The 18478-nt window shown below is 20.2% G+C and overlaps 3 protein-coding genes across 3 annotated transcripts; 2 read left to right on the top strand and 1 right to left on the bottom strand.

Moving 5' to 3' along the window:
• Window positions 1–682: 682 nt before the first annotated feature.
• Window positions 683–3412, bottom strand: PY17X_0213200 (conserved Plasmodium protein, unknown function; the record flags this gene model as incomplete). Its single annotated transcript, XM_022957981.1, has 1 exon — window positions 683–3412. One exon carries the CDS (start codon window positions 3410–3412, stop codon window positions 683–685), a length of 2730 nt encoding a protein of 909 aa, XP_022811383.1.
• A 1936-nt stretch (window positions 3413–5348) lies between these two features.
• PY17X_0213300 (uncharacterized protein) lies at window positions 5349–10397 on the top strand (the record flags this gene model as incomplete). Its single annotated transcript, XM_724120.2, has 1 exon — window positions 5349–10397. The coding sequence occupies one exon, from the start codon at window positions 5349–5351 to the stop codon at window positions 10395–10397; it is 5049 nt and encodes a 1682-aa protein (XP_729213.2).
• A 2175-nt stretch (window positions 10398–12572) lies between these two features.
• On the top strand, window positions 12573–18098 carry PY17X_0213400 (conserved Plasmodium protein, unknown function; the record flags this gene model as incomplete). Its single annotated transcript, XM_723138.2, has 1 exon — window positions 12573–18098. The coding sequence occupies one exon, from the start codon at window positions 12573–12575 to the stop codon at window positions 18096–18098; it is 5526 nt and encodes a 1841-aa protein (XP_728231.2).
• Between the last annotated feature and the right edge of the window lie 380 nt (window positions 18099–18478).

Here is an 18478-nt window from a genome sequence, read left to right on the forward strand (position 1 = left end):
TATGAAAAAAATATAATAATACGCGTATTTCCTATTTGAGTATACACAAATTTGATCTTTTATAATTTGTTTATCAAAAAATTGGAGGCTTCGATAAAACAAAAAAAATTAATTAAAAAGGTGAAAAAAAATGGAAAAAAATGGAAAAAAGTGAAAAAAAATGAAGAATGAATAAATCGGGTATAAAAATTGTATGCATTATGTATGCATGCATGTGTGCATGTATATTTTGTTTGTGAATTTAAAAAAGCTAACAATTTGAATATATGCAACCTTTAATTAAATTGGTATTTGAAAATGTGTCTATTTATATGGCTATAATTTATGTAGACATATTAGTACCCACAATTAATTTTTTCTTTTTTGCTTTTGCTTTGTTATTTTTTTATTTTTTTGTTTTTTTTGTTTTTGTTTTTGCTTATTTTTAAAATAAACACAATGTGGATGTTTGGAAGTTAAGATAAACGGTTAACTCAATTTATTGAATGGGTCTGTGAATGTATAATTTATAAATAAAATAAATATATACATGCAAACATTTTACAAAATGTATTTTTCGGGTAATAAAATTGAGAATTAAAAATATATATATTATTATTTTAGCTTAATATTATTGAGAATTAAAAATATATATATTATTATTTTAGCTTAATATTATTGAGAATTAAAAATATATATATTATTATTTTAGCTTAATATTATTGAGAATATTTATTATGTTTTTATTTCGTTTAAATACATTCTTGCAATATTTTTCAGAACTATCTTCTTTCATATTAAATAAATCATATTGTTTGAAATTAATAATGTTATTCCATAATATATCTTTATTAACAGGTTTATTTAATTGGTTAATAAAAATTGTACATATAATATTTTTTAATTTATAACTATCTATAAATATTTTTTTTATTTTAAAAATTCGAAAAAGAAAAAGGAAAGACTCTGAATAACAGCTTAATTCAAAAAGCACTAAGCTAAGCAAAAAATTTGCTAAAATATTATTATTATTTAAGTTAATACTCAATTTTATGCATTCCAAGAAATCGTATATCCATTTCGTTTTATATAAATTGGGGTTTAAAAATTTGACTTTGGAAATTATCGATTGTTCAGCGTTAAGCCGTGCCACGCTATTCTGGCCGTCATTTTGGCCCTCATTTTGGCCCTCATTTTGGCCCTCATTTTGGCCCTCATTTTGGCCCTCATTTTGGCCCTCATTTTGGCCCTCATTTTTTTTTTCGCCATTTTTTTCGCCATTTTTTTCGTCTTTTTTTTCGCCATTTTTTTCGTGCATTTCTCTCGGTGTGTCGATTTTTCTGGCAACATGCTTGTTTGACTCAGTTGTGAATTTATTTTTTCGATATTCATAAATACAAGTAAAATTCGTTTTATTATAATCTAAATAAAAATAATTTTTTAAAAATTTATAATACTCACTATTATTTTTATATATTTCAAATGCTTCGATAAAAGTGGTATTAGACCAAAATAGATTCTGTTTTTGAGTTATAGTATATCCAATATTTATTTTAAATAAGTTGTTTCTAAAATTAAAATGTATTAATGATGGTATATGTGATAAATTTAATAAAAAATATTTTTCTTTATATATAATATTTTCAGCATTTAAAAATTGGTTACTGGAAAAAAGTAAAAAATTAAAAATGCTTAATAAAAATTTAGTACACCCTTTTGAGTTATCACTAATTATATTTTGATTTTTCAAAACATCACAAGGTAATTCTTTAATTATAAATCCGATTTTATCACTATGTATATAATTATCACAATTAAATGTAATAAAAAAATCAAAATCATATTTATTTAATATATTATCAAAGTTTGTCTCTATATATTTTTGATTATTATAAATATGTGCACATATATTCATACCTAGAAAATGTTTAAAATTCTGATCTATTTTTAAACCTTGAATATCTAAATTATTTACAAACTCAAAGTTATTAATAAATTTAAAAGGAAGGCATGCAATAATTTCTCTTTTTTCGTTTTTAAATTTGGATTCCATTAAATATTGTATTTGCGAACTGTTAGTATGTATATCATTATTTGCTTCGTCATTTGGGTATGTATCATCATTATTTGTTTCGTCATGTTTGTGTGTATCATCATTATTTGTTTCGTCATGTTTGTGTGCATCATTATTGGTATCTTTTTTTTTCCGATAACTTTTTACACCATTTTGAGATAAATTATTTGCGCATTTATCGTCTATATTATTTTCATTTTTAATTGAAAAAATTTTTATAAAAAAACATTTACATGTAACATCATATTTATATATCCATCCCTTTACAATTGAATGGGGTTTTATATTTTTTAAAAATAATTTTTTTCCTAAGCTTCCAAATGCTATAATTCTTTTATATTTTTGCGCATGTTTATCGTTATTACTATCGTTTTTATGTTTATTACTATTTTTATTGTTTTTATCGTTATTATTTTCGTTTTTATCGTTTTTATTATTGTCGCCGCTGCTGGTATTATTTTTTTTTATACAATTATCAATCATAAAAACGGTGTGCAATTTTTTATTTAAAATATTTACATTAGCACACCCATAATTTATATAAAAACATGTTTTAATAAATGGGATATAAGAAATATCACAAAAACCTATATTTATATTATTTTTTATTCTGTGCTGAATAAAATAAAGCATTTCATTTTGTTCGCCAGAATTTTTTTCAATATTATGAATATCTTTAAGATAAATAATTTCTGTATCGTTATTTTTTTTTTTTTTCTTTATTTTATTTTCTTTTTCTACTTCCATAGTTCTTTTTTTTATGCACTTTTGTGTGGGCTCTGTATTTTTTTCTTCTTTATTTTGAACTGTGTGAACATTTTTTTGCAAATTTTTTTGTAAATTTTTTTGTAAATTTTTTTGCAAATTTTTTTGTAAATTTTTTTGTAAATTTTTAGAATCTTGGTTAAACAATTTGTTCGATTTTCTATGTATATAATTTTCCATATTTTTTTGAAAATGATCCGAACTCATATAATTTTTATTAATATAATCGTAGTAATTATTTGTATTATATTTGTAACTCTTTAAAAAGGTGTTACATAAAGAATTTATCGTATTATTTTTTTCTAACATATAAAACGATTTATCCATTTCTTCTACTAATAAGTTAGTATATTTTTTTATTTCATCATCTTCATCTTTATCTTTATCTTTATCTTCATCTTTATCTCCATCTTCATCTTCATTTCCATCACCATCTTCAGAATTTGTCTTATATATATCAAAACACTTTTTTATTAATTTATCATTTTTGTTTTCATTATAAAAAAAATCATTATTATATTTTTTAAAAAATGGATATTTGTTTTTTAATTCTTCTATCAGCTTTTCATATGCTACCTCTTCCAAAGTACTCATTTTTTATTAACGTTTTTAATTGTTCCGAAAAAATAATAACATACCATTTGTTTGTGTATTGGTAATACGTAGAAATATTATATGTGTGTAAAATCGATATATTTTTGTGAAAAACAAAAAAATGTTTTAAGAATGAATAAATGGCAATACGTAATAGATATATATATAGAGAGAGAGAAACAAAAAAATATTTTAAATGTGCAACGGATATTTATTTGTAAATTATTTAGTGAGAAACTATACATATGTATATAATTGTTACAAAAACAAATATATAAAATTGTAAACATTTCAGGAAGACAATTATTTTATAAGAGAAAATAACACAAACATATATATATATGTATACATTTCATTATTTTTTCCTTTAAATATATTAACTGTCAAATTGTTAATTAGTTATTTATTTATTCATATAATTAATTACTATACTGCTTAGTATTAATAGAATGGAATAAAAAAATAGGATAAAATAAAACAGGATAAAATAAAACAGGATAAAATAAGCATATGTACGAATTAAATATGATTTACAAATAACATCCTTTCCAAATCTTGGAATTTTAAAAAAATATCATTTTTATATTCTCTTTACTTTGGTAATATATAAATAATTATGCATGTACATGTACATATTTATGTATTATTTTTATGTATGATTGTCTTGGTTTATATTTCGTTTGGCTTTTGAGATTATGAAGGTATCTCCTTGGCTATTTTTTATTTTAATTTCATTTGCTTTTTCTTACTTTTTGAATAAGCATTTAAAATTAATACGATAGTTTAAAAAAGCAAACACAAATAAGGGAAATAGAAAATGAGGAATAATAAAACCAAAACAATGGCATAATTATTATTACATACGTACATATATACATACATATATACATTACATACATATATACATATACATACATACATGCATGTGTATATGTACGTAGCAGCAGTATAATTCTTTGAAAATGAATAAAAAATAAGCACATATAGATTTTCAAAAAGTATGTGCAATTTTATGTACCAACTTAAAGAAAATGAGGAAATATTATTTTCCATAAATTTACTAAATTAATAAAATATAATAAATTGGTAAATGAAAAAAAAAAAAAAAAAAAAAAAAATGTTAGAAAAATTGTCGTGTTATTTAATATGTGCATGAATATATTTAACATTATTTTTTTTTTCAGTAATTGGCAACATATATAATATATATTATTACCAAATGCTTTCGTAAAATAAATATACATGTGAATAATTAATAAATAAAAAGAATATATTATGTGAAAAAGAAATACGAATAAATCAGAAAAACAAAAGGATAAATTAAATGAACAAATCGAAGAAACAGGAAGGAAACACTCAAGGATAGGAGCTACCTATATATATAATATATATGTATATATTTTTTTTTTTTTTTTTTTTAAAATACAATTTTTATACAAAACATTTGAATAAAAGCGGTATATATATGGGCTTATGGATATATTTGCGTTTATAAGTTAGATAGAATTATAAAGGTTATGACAGAGGATAGAGAATATTATAAATTTAATTATAAGAATAAATAAGTTTTGTATGAAAAATATAGCAAAAACTATGTATGTGACTACATATGTATCCATTCAGCAATACCATAGTTTAGTATAATATATAGTAAAAAAATAATAATATATATTTGTGAGATATTTTGTTTATATTTTTCAGCTTATAAAAAAATAATCGAAAAGAATACGGATATACAACCCATGATAACTATATTGGTTAATTAAAAAAAACAAAAAGAAGGAAAAAAAAAAGGAAAAAAGATATATAATATATAATATATACAAATGTGATGTGTATATTTGTATCGATGTGTGAATAAAAAAATCATTAATGTGGATAAGGGTAAACTATTATAAATGCGTATTTATTCTTATTTCACATTTAATAAAACAATATGGAAAGAAAATATAATATATTAGCATACAAAAAAAGAAAGACATATTTTCGGCTGGATGTTTTATTGTTTATATTTTATGCATATTTTTTGCACTTAATTTTTAAAAATAAAAAATTTGAAGCTCAACCAAAAGATTATAAATATTTGGAAAAAATAAAAACAGAACTTGAAAATAATGATATATTTCATTCTAAAAATAATTCCTTTTCTACTAGTAAATGGTTATATGGTGAAAATGATGGGAATAAATTAAACAAGTTGAAGATAAAAAAGGAAAAGGAAAAGGAAAAGGAAAAAGATAAAGAAAAGGAGAACGAAAAAGATAAAGAAAACACAAATAGTGATAACACATTTAAACCGATAATAGTAGGAAAGTATAATTTGATATACATTTTTTACAGTATCGAATTTGTATGTTTATTAATATTTATTGCATTTCATTTATTAACATTTTTATTATCCCAATGGAGCTTAAGCATAAATTTATTTATTGCATATAGTAGATTAAGTAATAAGGGTCGAGATAAATATATATATAATTTGCAAAAATTTTGCACACATATATATATTAAGCCTATAAAATCGGAAGGGTTTCAAAAAATAAATAAAGAAAAAGGGTTGTCAAAATGTGTTAAAAATTGTTTACCTAATAAAAATGATACAAAAAAAAAAGAAAGGTTTAACACAGATTATAATTTATATAAGCCTAAATCTATTTTAGTAGAATTAAAAAAAGAAAATAATGACATATACTTTTTCTATAAACACAAAAAATATATATTTAATTATGAAACATTAAATTTTGAATCTGTAAAACATTTTGACATTTTTAATTTACCATTTTATTTAAATTGGAAAGGACTGATTGAATGTGAGAATAAGATTTCGTGTCAGGAAAATTTTGTGAAAAAAATAAATAAAGAATCGGAAATACTTTATATTGATGGTAATATAGAATCGAGTTATATAAATGAATGGAAAAATTTAATTAACAACATAAAAGAGTTGTACGAAATAGAATGTTTTAAGAAGAATACAAAAAGTAAATGCAATATTATTGAGAATAATGAAGAATTGAATGAAAATATAAATTATCAAGTAAAAGGTGGTTATGAAATTTCTGGAAAAAATAATAAAAAGATAGGAATAACTAATATATATAAAAATGTTTATAAAAATGATTATAATAATGATTATAATAATGATTATAATAATGATTATAAAAATGTTTATAAAAGTGTTTATAATTATGATTGTAAAAAAAACTATTTTGAAATACCATATGATTTATATGTACATAATAATTTAAATAAATATGGAGAGAATATATATGATATACCATCACCTTGTTTTAAAAATTTGTTATATCAAGCAATGTTATCTCCATTTTTTATTTTTCAATTTTTTAGCATTATATTATGGATGCTTGATAGTTATTGGTATTTTGGTATATTTTCGATATTTATCTTAATAGTTTTAGAATCACAATTAATTAATAAAAGAATAAGAGAATTTAGTCTTATTAATAGTATGAAAATGTCTCCTCAAAATGTTTATGTATATAGAAATTTGCAATGGAATATAATAAAATCAAATTATTTACTTCCTGGTGATATATATATATTATCTAACGATATAAATGGTAATGATAATATATGTACATGTGAAACGTTACTATTAGAAGGCATGTGCATAACAGATGAATCAATACTTACAGGAGAATCGATTCCATTAATAAAGGCATCTATTGATAAAGGTGTGGCCATAAATAGTAATGATAATGATAATGATAATAAAAACTTGGATGGTACATCTTATTATTCATATTTTGACAAAATAGATATAAAAAATAAACACAAAAAACATGTAGTATATGCTGGTTCAAATATATTATTAACAAAAAATGAAAACCCCGAATTTAACAATTCAAAATTACCAATTACAGGATGTGTAGGTGTTGTTTTAAAAAATGGGTTTTCAACATATCAAGGAAAATTAGTTAGAACTATAATAAATACATCTGAAAAAATAAATTCATCTAGTACTGATTCTATAATATTTTTATTTATTTTATTATTTTTTTCTATAACATCATGTGTATATGTAGTATATACAATATTAAAAACAACGGATGAAAGAAATTTATATAAAATTCTTTTATCTGCTTCACATATAATTACAGCAGTTATACCACCAGAATTTCCAATTACATTATCTTTAGGTGTAACTATATCTATTGTTTATTTATATAATTTAAAAATATATTGTACAGAACCATTTAGATTACCATTTTCTGGAAAATCAAATATTTGTGCTTTTGATAAAACTGGAACATTAACTGAAGATAATATGGTAGTTTTGGGACTATATGGTTTAGATAATAAAATGAATCATATATATGAATCAAATAAATCTATTATAAATAAACAAAGAGTTCCATTTCTTTCTTTAGCAGTCATTAGTGGATGTCATTCTTTATGTACCATTAATAATAAATTATTAGGAGACCCACTTGAAAAAAATATATTTTTAAAACTGAATTGTAATATGAAAAGTATAGATAATATTTATGTCAGAAGTAGTAGTTATGTATCCAATGGTGGAAATGACATTACTTCTGATGGAGGAAATAAATTTTCAGAATTTTTTATTTCTAGTAAATCATTAACTAATTTAAATAAAAGAATATCAAATTTTGGTAAAGAAAATAGACAAGTGAAAAATAATCTTATAGAACATTTTTTTATATATAAACGATTTTTTTTCTCATCTGATCTTCAAAGAATGACATGTATTTTACAACATACTGGATATGAAGGTGATTGGTTTGGTGATTTATATGAATCTGATGATGATACAAATGTTGATAATTTTTGTAATGATATAGAAAATAATATTATTAATAAAAATCTTTCAAATTTAAATAAATTAAAAAAAAAAAAAAAAAAAAATATAAGTAGTAATTCTATTACGGGTTCTACTATTAATAGAAGCAATAATAAAAATGATATGATAAAACAATATATAGTTGTTAGTAAAGGATCCCCTGAAATAATGAAGAATTTTTTAAAAGAAATTCCAGAAAATTATGATAAAATATTAAATAGTTTATCTATAAAAGGCTATCGTGTTATTTGTTTAGCTGCTAACATATTAGATAATAAAATAATTAACAAAAATTTAAGAAGAGAAGATGTAGAAAAAAATTTATATTTTTGTGGATTTTTAGCATTTCTATGTCCAATCAAAATATCGACACCTATTTACATTTCAGATATAAAAAATGCTGGAATCAAAAATATTATGATAACTGGTGATAATGCTTTAACTGCTTGCCAAGTTGCTCAAGATGTGAATATGATACCTTATGTAAAAGATAAAGATATATTAATTTTGAAAATAAGTGAACATTATAATAAAGGAAATAATTTATATTTAAAAAAATCTGAAACATCATTAAGTGTAGATGAAGATAAACAAATTTCTATTGGCGAAATTAAAAAAAATACAATTTTTAATGATGATCAAATTGATATATTAAAAAAGGAAGCTATAACAAATTTACAAAATATATACAAAGAAAATTTGAATAAAAAAAAAATAATTGAACATTTAATTAATATGATAGAAAATGAAAAAAATATAAATAATATGTTATTTTTTAGTAATAGAGAAAACCAAAAAATAATACCATTTTTCATAGGAAATGAAGAATATATAAAATTGTGTTCAGAATTATTTACCTTATGTATAACAGGAAATATAATTGAATATTTTTTTAGAGAATATAAAAATAATATAAATTTGATTGATATGTTAATAAATAAGGTTCATATATTTTGTAGAGTATCTCCAAAAAATAAAGAAATAATTATTAAAACATTAAATAAATTAGGAAATATAACAATTATGTGTGGAGATGGTACTAATGATATGGCTGCATTGAAAGCAGCACATGTAGGTGTATCATTATTAAGTATCAAAATATGTTATAAAAATAAAGATTTGAAAAATAAAATAGATGAAAATAATAATTATATCCACAACAAATCAATAATAGAGCATCAAAATGGAAATTATGAAAAACAAATTCCTAACATTAACAATTGTATTAGCGATTATAAAAATGTGTGTGCAAAATATGGTAATATTCCACAGTACAATCTTGATAATAATATGAATGCAAAATATTATGAACAAATAAAATTATATAATGAAAGAAAAAAACAATTAGAAAATATGATGAAAAATATGGATGATTCATTACCATTAATTAAATTAGGAGAAGCGAGTATAGCATCTCCATTTACATATAAAGGAAACGATATAAAATGTGTTAAGGAAATAATATCATGTGGTAGATGTGCTTTATCAAAAGTTATTATGATGTATAAACTTATGATTATAAATTCATTAATAACAGCTTTTTCTGTATCTATATTAACATTAGATGGAGTCAAATTGAGTGATGCACAAACTACTATTATATCTTTATTATATACATCTTTTATAGTTTTAATATCTAAAACAACACCATTAGAAAGCATATCTAGCTATGCTCCACCAAATTCACTTTTTAATATTACAGTTGTTTTATCTTTATTATGCCAAATTATAGTTCATTTTTCTATTTTAATTTATGGATGGATTATAGCTAGCTCATTTAGGGGTCCAGATTATGTACCAGATATAAAGGGTGATTTTTCTCCTAATATAGTTAATACTTGTATTTATTATTTAATTTATTGTATTAACTTATCAATTTTTTTATGCAATTATGAAGGATTGCCTTTTATGTTACCATTACACAAAAATAAAGAGCTTGTTTATATATTTATAGGTAATTTTTTTTTCTTATTTTTAAATATAATGAATATAGTTCCATATATTAATTATTTTTTTTCTCTTGTTCCATTCCCTACTTATCGCTTGAAATTTTTATTTTTGTCTTTGATGATTTTAGATATTTTAGCGCCTTATATGTTTTGTAATTTTATTAGATATATCAGATTGTATATATTTCAAAAATATAAAATTAATCTGTAAATGTAGTTTTTTTTTTTTTTTTTTTTTTTTTGCATAATTATGCGTTCATTTATTTATATATGCATATTTTTGCTTGTATAATGAAAAAAATATAAATTTTCTTAACAATTTGAGAAAAAAAATTATTTTTAATAATAATAATTCGAATTTTGTATCCTCAGTAAGTCATACAAACATATGAATATCATGATGTGCATTTGGTGAGGTACCATAATTACAACCTGTGTGTGATCATACTATATACATATATATAATATATACATATATATATTACAGATTGGCATGAGTTGTCTTTAGAAGAGACAAATTAAATATATTAAAAAAAGGAGGGTGTAATATTTTAAAAATTATTAACACTTTTTCAAAAAAATTGACAAAATTTTTATATGTTAAAAATATGGAGATATATGATTATTTAAATTGTTTTTATAAATCAAATGTGTTAATATGGCGATTTGTGTGTTTAATTTAAAATGCATAATACGTGTATTATATATATATATATATATATATATATATATTATATACATATATTATATACATATATTATACATATATATAATATATATACTATATACATATGTGGGAATGTCTATACACTTGGAATTGGAACAATAAAAGTGGGTAGAATTTGTTTGGAAAATTGTTTAAAAAAATAAATATGATTACAAGTGTGTAAAATTAATTAAAAATAAAAATATGTGAAAATTGTATATTTATAAATTTTCCAGGTGTGTAAATTGTGTAATTCGTTTATTCGTTTGTTCATTTTTTAGTACATTTTTTAGTACATTTTTTTGTTCATTTTTTAATTCATTTTTTGTTCATTTTTTGTTCATTTTTTTACCCCGTTAACAACATTGTGCATAAAAAATATAAGTTATTGGGGAAAAATATGCACATATATTTTTACTAGTAAATTATTAGAGACGTTTTTATAAAAAAATAAAGTTATTAATTTGTGAAACTGTTGTTACCTATACAATATATGTTGTAATATAGTAATGTAAGATTTGTGTGCTTTCCTTTCGCCCTCTTTCTATTTTTTTTTAGTGATTTATTTAATATAATATTGAGAGGGTGGGGGGTCATTTATTTTTTATCCTATTTTGGTGTTGTTTTATATTTTTTTCAACTATCCCATTCTACTATTTGATTATTTAAATTTGTTTTTTTTTTACAATTTTCCATATTACAATTTTTTTTCTCAAATTTTCCTTTTTTCCCCTTTTTTTTTTTTTTTTTTATTTCAATTTTTATGTTACATTAAAAAACCGAGATAAAATATTTTTATAATGTTACATTTATTGGAACACAATTTAAAAAAAAATAAAATATGTCAAGTCGTTTCATCTATTTATAATAATTTTTTAATACAATATTTTTAAATATATTTGTGAATATATTTGTAAAAATAAATATACATAAAATAAGTATATTTATTATTACAAATTTTTATTAATTAAAGGCGTATAATTGTTACGAATAAACTAAAGAGGGTTTGGAAAAAAAAATATATAGTTAGATTTTTTAAGGAAATAATTTATTATATCCACAAAGTGTAAAATAAAAAAAAATAAAGAGAATAAACACTGATAGTAATGTATATTACATGTATGGATTTGTTGGAAAAAAAAATATATTTCATATAAATATATATATGCATATAATATATGTATGTATATATATATATATATATATATATGTATGTACATTTTACAAACTAGTAATCAAGCAAACCAGCATTTCTATTTCTAAGAAATGAGTAGGAACTTATAGAAGGGAACACAAACGACTGAAAATAATGTAAATATAAAAAAAAAAAAAAAAAAAAAAAAAAAGTATTAATTTTTTATTGTAAAGAGTATTGAGAGAAAACTGATTCCTAAAAGGTAAAGATGTGGTAGTTAGGATAATTCAAGTATCGATAAAACCAGTGATTAACTATGCATGTTTTTTTCTACACATATGGGTAAGATATTTATTTCTAATAATATATATGATACTTCTGCAAACATATATATATGTATATACAGACAGGAATATATGTAGGCATGAAAGTCCCCAAAATATATGAACAAGTAGCCAATTAAAAGAGAAAATATAAAGATGATTAGGAATAAAATTATTATCGATAAAATATAATAATAAAATAAAAAAAAAAATTGAGATAAAATGAAAGAGTTATCTTTAGAAAACGAGGCGGAGATAATTTATGAATATATAACATCTATTGAAAATGTTATAATAAAGTTTAATAATTATATAAATAAAAAGAAGAATCAAAAAAATGTTATTGAAAATAAAGAATTTTTAAATAACGTTGTATGGAAATATTTAAATAAATTGATACCACCAAAATTATCTCTTCATATGAAATGTGTACAGAATAGAAATTTTTACCAATATATATTTCTTTGTGCATTTTATCATATAATTATTAAATATATAATATATGATCCGTTATTTATTATACAAAGGGTTTTAGAAAATACAAATGAAGATGAAGAAAATTGTTTATATAATAAATTAATTAAATTTTGTAGAGATAACAATATTGAATTTAAAGAGATAAATAATAATTGTATGATTCATAATTCAACTTATGAAAAATTTTGTGATATTATTTATTCTTTTGGCATTTTATGCTATATTTATGAATTTTACACATTTTTTAAGATAAAAAATATAAAAATTGGAAAAAATGAAAAATTATCGTTAAATTTTTTTAATTGGATTTATGATATAAAATATACCATTTTAAAAAATATAAAAACGAATAATATAAATAAAACAGATGGTTATTATTTACAAAATGAAGAAAAAATTAAAAATAAATTAACTTGTAATTATTTTTTAGAAAATGTAATGAAGATTTTTATGAATAAAAATCAAAAAGATAATAATTGGGAAATTATAAAATATAATAAAGACAATTTTTTACATTCAGAACAAATAAAAAATTATTTAAATTTTTTTAAATATAATTTTATTAGTATTAAGGAAACTATAAATAAAAGTCATGAATTATTTGAATTGGAAAATTGGTGTGTAGATAATGATTTTTTAAATTATATGTTTATAAAAAAAAAACAAATAGAAGAAACATTTCTATTATCTTGTGATGCAAAAGAATCAGAAAACTGTAATTTTTTTTTAAACAAATGTTATAACAATGATGAGGGTAACAATAGTACCTATGAAGTTATCAAACAGGAAATGTGTGCTTACAAGCAATATAAAAATAGCGAAAGTTTGGAATGTTTGGAATGTTTGGAAAATTTGGAAAAAATGAACGTTTTAGCAACTGTAAATAATGAAAATGTAACGAAAAAATCGAATTTTGTCAAAATGAATAGTATTAAAAATGAAGATGATAATAAATCTGAGCATTTTGAATATATAAAACACCATTTAAATAGTTTGTATGAAAAAATGAAAATATTGAAGACATCCAAATTATATGTTGCTATATATTTATATATAAATAATGTGTTTGATTTTTTTAATAATAATAACGATAATAATAGTAATAGCATTTTTAGTGGTAATAATAAAAATGGGAACAAAAATAATAACAATAATAATAATAGAAAAAAATACAAAAAAATAAATAATTTTAACCTTGATTTTAACGAAGAATTACAAGAGAATAGTCAAAAAAATCAAAAAAACCAAAAAAATCAAAAAAATCAAAAAAACCAAAAAAATCAAAAAAATCAAAAAAATGCTTCAAACAGTTGTAATAATAGTGTACATAATGAAAATAATTTAAAACAAATATTTTATATTTTATTGTATTTAGGAGATATGGTTGATTTCATTGTTCATAAAAAAAAATGCATTGATAAAAAAGATATATTTAATAATTTAAAAAAATATATAGATACAGAATTATTTAATTATAAAACTGATTTTGAAAATGAAGAAAATTTTATAAGCGAAATTAAAAATAAAAATGACAGTGAATGTAAGGAGTATCACAAAATATTCTTTACCCCAGCTATTGGTTATGAAGAAGAATATATTTTTCAAAAAAATGTGGAAAATCAGCATAATGAAAATGACACTATTTTTTATGCTAGCCAAATTAAATGTAACAATTTAAAAGAAGAAATGTATTCGCTAGATGGTAGTATCGAATCGGTAAATGATAGGGGAGATATTTGTAGACAAATTGAAAAAAATAAAGGAAATAATAATATATCATTAAAATCAAAGTATGTTATTCAAATTAATAATTTTGTGAATGAATATATATATATGTTTATATCTTATGTTAGTTTAAATGTTACAAAAATTGCAATTTTATTAATAGATAAATATAATTTAACAATACCAAATAGCTATTTAGATATAAGCTGTTATGTTTATATATGTAATAATAATAAAAATAATTGTAATCTTTTATATTTTATAAGTAAATATAATATTCATCATTATTTTTTTTTAAATGATATTGTTAATAAAGATATTAAACATAATTATTATAAATATAATAATCTTGAAAATTTAGAAATTCATACTAAGCAAAATGAATATAATTGTATATATATAAATGATATAGTAACTTTTAAATACATTCCAAATCAAGTTCAAGAATTATATACTAACAGAACAGATAAAAAACTTAAACATAAAATAGAAAAAAGATGTATGAATGAAACATATTATTATACTAGGCGTCAAAGAAATTGTAGTCAAAATAGTAATAGATATATGAATCTGTATGATAAAGTGAAAATACAACTTGATGATAAATCAAAAGAAAATAATGTAAATATATTAAATAATTCAAGTGATAACAAAATGAATATTTCATTTTGTGATAAAGATGAAGATAATTATAATTATTCATATTTATCTACATCTATAAAAGAAGAAGATTCTGTTGATCAGAATAAAATGGATAATGTTATATCAGATAATTTATTAACACAAAAAAAAAAAAAAAATTTAGGAATAGAATATAATGATTGTGATAAAAAAGATGAAAATATTTCTGCAATTCAGAATTATTTTGATGGAAAAAATAATAAAATAAATGAAGAAACTCAATTTATAAATATTCATTTGGATGATAAAATAAGGTGTGTAGAATATGAACAATGTTATAAAAATATTGAAGAAATGAAAAATAAGAGTGATAAATATTCCATAAATGATAATGAAATAAAATTATTACTTAACGAAGGAAAAGAAAATGGTCAATTTGAAACTCCTAAAAGAGAAGATATAAATTATAAAGGGAATGAAAATGGTATATTTAATAATAAACAAATTATTGATCTAAAAAATGGAAAATGTATAAATGACAAAAATAATTTGGATAATCAGTGTGTTAATTATAGTACATATGAAAATAGCAATACGTCTTGTGAGCATAGCAGCAAAAACTGCCCAGGTGGTAACAATAGTAGCAGTTATAATAATAATAAAAAAAATAGCAGTTATAATAAACACATTAACAGTTATAATAGTAGCTATAACAGTAGCTATAGTAGCAGTTGTAACAACACAAATAGTGATAAAGTTGTAAGCGAAAATAGTGTCCAAAGCAATATTAGCAACAGAAATAGAAGAATATACTTGAGTGTGAATAAAATAAATAATATAAACTTTTTAGACAAATCTTTATATCCAATAAAATTAGATATTAATAATAATTTACAAATAAATGATTTATTTATTAATGATACAAAAGTTTCAAATTGTATAGAATATTGTAAAGGGGATAAAACATTAGAACTTGAATTTATTAAGCAAAAATTATTAAGTGGAAATACAAAATATGCAATAAAATTAATAAAAATGTTTAATTATGAATTATTAGAATTTCCAAATTTATTTTTATATTTAAATTATAAATCTTATAATTATTTATTAAGTAATTTTGATAAAAAATATATTATTTATTATCTTTTTGATAATCCAAAATATTTGAAAATGTATTTTTATTCATTATTAAAAAAAAAAAAATTAGAACATTGTTTAGTAGCACTATATTTTTTATACCCAAATTACATATCATTTGATGACACATATTTTCAAATGTTTTATTTTTTATATTTTAAAAATCAGAAAAGTGAAAAGATAAATTATAGCAATGGCAAATACTTAGATTACAATAGTGGCATGTATATAGATCATAGCAGTGGCAAAATGTTCATATATGACCATCAAAATAAGAGAGCATACGATAACGATTATAGAAATATTAATAAAAAATATTTAACAGCAAATAACATGTGTAGTCATATTAATAATTGTAACCACATTTCAAATGGGGAAAATGAATTTAGTATTGGAAATATAAGAGATTTAAACAATGGGGTGTGGAATTATAATAGTATATATTATTTTTTAAAAAAAGATTGTATAATAATAAATGAATCATATTTTATGTTAAAAAATGAAGAAATGATGTCAGAAGATAGTATAACACGAAAAATATATAAAATATCAGATATTTTTAAATATTTTGATATTTTTGAAAAATTTAAAAAAATAAATTCAGAAATTATTAAAAATTCATTTGATTATTTAGTTAAAAGAAATGGAACATGTTCATGTCATAAAAAATTTATTTGTATTAATGATTTAGGATCATCTTTAAAAGAAATAGTAATAATTGAATATTTTCATGATTTTTTAATTTTATATGAATATATAAAAAAAAATGAAAAAATAATATTCGTTGATGCTGAATGGAAATGTGCAGTATTTAGAGAAAACCCAATTATATCAATTTTTCAAATTGCTTTAAAAAATAGTAATTTATCATATATAATTGATGTAAAAAAAATCACAATTGAAAATTATGAAATTAATTATTATATATCTGAACTTTTTAGGAATGATAATATTATAAAAATTGGAGTAGCATTTATAAATAATGATATGTTACAATTTAAAAAATTTTATGATATTTTAAATATGTTAAAATGTGAAAAATATAACAAGATATTATTAAAAGAAAATAATAATGACAAAAATGTAAGTCAAGACATTGAAAATAAATATAAATATAAATATAATACAAATTCAAGTTACAATATAAATGATCATACACATAATTATAACAATGAAGAGTTATTAAAAAAAATTATGAGAAATTTTTTTCGAATGGATAAAAATTACAGAAATGTGTGTAACAGTAACTATTTTAATAATTACAATAATGGAAATAATTACAATAATGGGAATAATTATAATAATGGAAATAAATATAACAATTTTGTAAAAAAAAAAGAATATGATCAAAGGAAAAATATTTATAATTTAAATGATGATATAAGTTATAAAAATATATATCCAGTTAATTATTTTTTAAAATATAAAAATAATACAGCTTTAATTAATAAACATTTAAATACAAAATGTGAAGTATGTAATAAGACTGGTATTTATAGTTGTATACATAAATATTATGATTTAAAAAATATATATAATAAATATTATGAACAATTAAAAAATAGTTTTCCATGTCTCAAAAAAAATGCCACTCTTTCAGTTAAACTATTTGGTAAAGCATTATTTCCAGACAAAGATGTAAATAAAGAATATCAAATTATAAATTGGAATTTTAGGCCCTTATCATTTAAAAGTTTAGAATATGCAATTCTTGACGTTCTTATTTTAAAAAAGTTTTATAATTTAATTCAGTCAAAATTATCTTTTAATATTGACGATGATTTATAAATACACGTATGTAGAGATGCTCAATTAGCACCTGCATGTGTGTATATGACCCTATACATATATATACATATGTATAATTTTTCAATATATATTTTTATATGAACATATCAGGATATATGCATTGTGTATACCACTAACACGTGTATACAAAGGTTATATATATTTCTTTTTTATTTTTAATTAATTTTTTTTAATTTGTTCATATGAAATTTTCGAAATAGTTATATTATTTGTATATATATATACATATATATACATTATATACATATATATTTTTAAATGAATGCATATTGAGTTAATGTTTGTGTGTATATTTGATAATTGTTATTATTTTTATTGTTTATGTTTGTTATGTTGTTTGGATTGCTAGCATATTGCTA

Source organism: Plasmodium yoelii, assembly GCF_900002385.2.
Source record: "Plasmodium yoelii strain 17X genome assembly, chromosome: 2".
NCBI lineage: Eukaryota > Apicomplexa > Aconoidasida > Haemosporida > Plasmodiidae > Plasmodium > Plasmodium yoelii.